The sequence below is a fragment of the Priapulus caudatus genome, unplaced genomic scaffold, assembly GCF_000485595.1.
Source record: "Priapulus caudatus unplaced genomic scaffold, Priapulus_caudatus-5.0.1 Scaffold1118, whole genome shotgun sequence".
Lineage (NCBI taxonomy): Eukaryota > Metazoa > Priapulida > Priapulimorpha > Priapulimorphida > Priapulidae > Priapulus > Priapulus caudatus.
Genome location: NW_014578179.1, coordinates 44,374 through 47,568, shown reverse-complemented (window position 1 = coordinate 47,568; position 3,195 = coordinate 44,374). Strand labels below are relative to the sequence as shown.

The window sequence follows — 3,195 nt, the reverse complement described above, 5'->3', positions numbered from 1 at the left end:
CTTGCTCATCACATCTCATCTTTCGCCTCTCACTGACGCGTCTCCGTGTCTCATCTTTCGCCTCTCACTGACGCGTCTCCGTGTCTCATCTTTCGCCTCTCACTGACGCGTCTCCGTGTCTCATCTTTCGCCTCTCACTGACGCGTCTCCGTGTCTCATCTTTCGCTTCTCAGCAATGTGTCTGTGTTCTAATCTCTCGCCTCTCGCCGGCGCGTCTCCGTGTCTCATCTTTCGCCTCTCACTGACGCGTCTCCGTGTCTCATCTTTCGCCTCTCGGCAATGTGTCTGTGTTCTAATCTCTCGCCTCTCGCCGGCGCGTCTCCATGTCTCATCTCTCGCCTCTCAGCGACGCGTTCTCATCTCTCGCCTCTCGCCGGCGCGTTCTCATCTCTCGCCTCTCGCCGGCGACCATGCGTTCACGATCCTTGACCCCCCCCCCCCCGCTCCGCACAGAAACGTGTTGTTTGCGCTGGCGAAGCAGGCGCGCAACCTGGGAGCGTACCGGCTGTCGCGGCACACGTTCGAGCGTCTGCAGCAGCACCGCGTGCCCGCACACATGCAGAGCGCCATCGACATCGCAAGCCTAGCCATCCGCTCTAAGCCGTTCAAGGACAGCGAGGTGAGTGTCGCGTCAAGGTCAGATAGAAGGTCGGGCGGCTGAACCGATGGGGTAGCCATGAAGCCCTGCCCTCTCAAGAGAGAGAGAGAGAGATGTGGTGATCTATGAGATGTACTCCGGTGACATGATGCATTACAAGGTGAAGGAGAAGATTACTCGCAAGTTTGACTGCAACCTGCTTGTCGTCTGCTCGTCCCACATCATACTCTGCCAGGTGTGTGTGCTCTCTGCATCAAACAAGCAGGCGTAGAAATTAACTTTTGAATACGGGAGTCCAATGGACTCCCTGCCCTCAGAAAGAGGGAGTCCGCAGCAAAATGAGGGAGTCCGCAGTCTGAAGTTCAAAACTAAAGATATTAACAATAATTCTGTGCTATTAGCAATACCTGTCCTCTGTAGCTAGAGACTTGGCAACCTCTCACACTTGTCCAACATGCAGCATTGCAGTGGAGCTGCAATTGACCCTCTCCTCCGTAGCTACAGACTTGGCCACCTCTCACACTCCCTTCTACCCTTTCGATTCACTCAGCAGCATTGTCGTAGAGCTGTATCGTATCACTGAGTTACGCTACACATTATCTGTCAGCAAGAGATCGAGAGAGACAACACAATAAGACGCTCACGTTCTCTATGCAGGAGAAGAGGCTTCAGTGCTTCTCCTTCTCGGGAACGAAGGAGCGAGAGTGGGTTGTGGAGTCACTCATACGCTACATCAAGGTGATTGGAGGTCCGGCTAGCAGGGAGGGACTGCTGGTCGGCCTGAAGAACGGCCAGGTGAGTGGCTCGCGTGCATACCAAGCGAAGTGCTGACACGTTACCTACGACGAGGTCAAATGAACGAGGTTGTACGGTCGATGGAATGTCGTGACTCGAGATGGAGTGTCGTGCAAAGGTTGTCGCGTTTTAAACTCGTAATAAGCACGGCTATTTTACGATGTTTCATGATGACTGACAACCAGATTATGAGCAGGTTTTAGTGGAATGAGACGTGGATGTACGCTATCAGCAGATCTTCATGACTAATGTTAGGATGTTATCGGGAGGGAATACAAAAAAGTCTTTTTATTTTGTTCTTTGAAATGCTTAAGAATTTAGAATTTAATAATTAATGTTTAAGTGTTGCCGGTTTCATTTTGTTTTTATTCACTCCGGATGTTACGATGCGATTGCTCTCTCTATACATCCTCTTCAACGGGGTTCATCGACTACTTACGACGTTACCTAATGCCCGCGCGCCCCCGCCGGGTCTCCTGCAGGTTCTCAAGATATTCGTCGACAATCCGTTCCCGATCATCCTGCTGAAGCATCAGACGTCAATCCGCTGCTTGGACCTGAGCATGAACCGCGCTCGCCTGTCCGTTGTTGACGAGAACAACGTCTGCCTCGTCTACGATCTAGCCTCCAAGGAGCTGCTGTTCCAGGTACGGTTAGAGGGGTGGACGTAGGTTCGGGATCGGTGTTAGAGTTAGAGAGAAGCACTATATTAGATAGTAGTGGTAGAGTCAGGATTAGGGTTAGGAGTGGTGGAGTAAAGCTAAGGTTTATTGTTAGGGTGACATGGTTTAGGTTAACTTCGTTAAATTTGATACGAGAATATTTTGAGGTTGTGTAGACAGTAGATGTAAGTTGTTGGGGTAGACTATTAAAATTTACATTAATTGCTCGCACGATTTGATGTTACCCTGAATTCGTGTTGTAGCTTGCGCAAGTTAAATTCATTGATTGCCCGAGTTGATGCTTGTGTTGTGTTGTAACTCGGTTGAATTTGATATGAGAGCATTTTGAGGTTGTGTGGGTGAAGACTTAATAATATCATTAGTTGCTCGCCTGATTTGATGTTATGCTCTCCATGAATTCGTGTTGTAGCTTGCACAAGTTAAATTCATTGAATGTCTTGTTGTTGTTTGTTGTTTGCCTTTGTTGTTGAGTTGACCCTAGTCTCGTTGGTATCGTACCAGGAGCCAAATGCGAACAGCGTGGCATGGAACACACAGAACGAGGACATGTTGTGTTTCTCCGGGGCTGGCGTGCTCAGCATCAAGGCTGGAAACTTCCCCATCCAACAGCAGAAGCTACAGGTAAGTTAATTAATCAGGTAACAGGTATTACAGGTAAGGTAATCAAGCATGCCTGACACTTCGTCGGAGACGGCGCGTGGTCGTGCAAAGCGCCGGTGGCAATGCAATCTCTTCGTGGTTTTTGTAGAACTTGTCGGGCGTGGCTAGACGGTGTTTGTATGTATGAGGTTATGAGGTGCTAGTGTGACTGTGTCGTTGTCATTGTTTACCTGTGACAGGGATTCGTGGTTGGCTTCTCTGGATCGAAGATCTTCTGCCTGCACCTGTACAACATGACGACGTTTGAGGTACCGCAGTCGGCACCGATGTACCAGTACCTGGAGAAGAAGAACTACAAGTAAGGGGTAGGGGCTGGAGCAACGGATGAAGAGGCTGTGAATTACATAGATAGGGTTGGTGGTAGATAAACTAAATAGATGGGGTACATGACAGAACAGACAGGCATAGAGAGAAGGCAGCGAGAGAGAGAGAGAGAGAGAGAGAGAGAGAGAGAGAGAG

General features: G+C 49.6%; 1 protein-coding gene across 1 annotated transcript in view; it reads left to right on the top strand.

Annotated features, from left to right (window-relative positions):
- The window catches only part of LOC106815450 (intraflagellar transport protein 122 homolog), a 45,726-nt gene that overhangs the window by 5,508 nt on the left and 37,023 nt on the right, over positions 1-3,195 (top strand). The window contains exons 11-15 of the mRNA XM_014819908.1: positions 712-833; positions 1,256-1,393; positions 1,876-2,040; positions 2,578-2,697; positions 2,916-3,034. Of these exons, the coding sequence (XP_014675394.1) occupies positions 712-833; positions 1,256-1,393; positions 1,876-2,040; positions 2,578-2,697; positions 2,916-3,034 (664 nt within the window). The remainder of the gene's footprint in view (positions 1-711; positions 834-1,255; positions 1,394-1,875; positions 2,041-2,577; positions 2,698-2,915; positions 3,035-3,195) is intronic.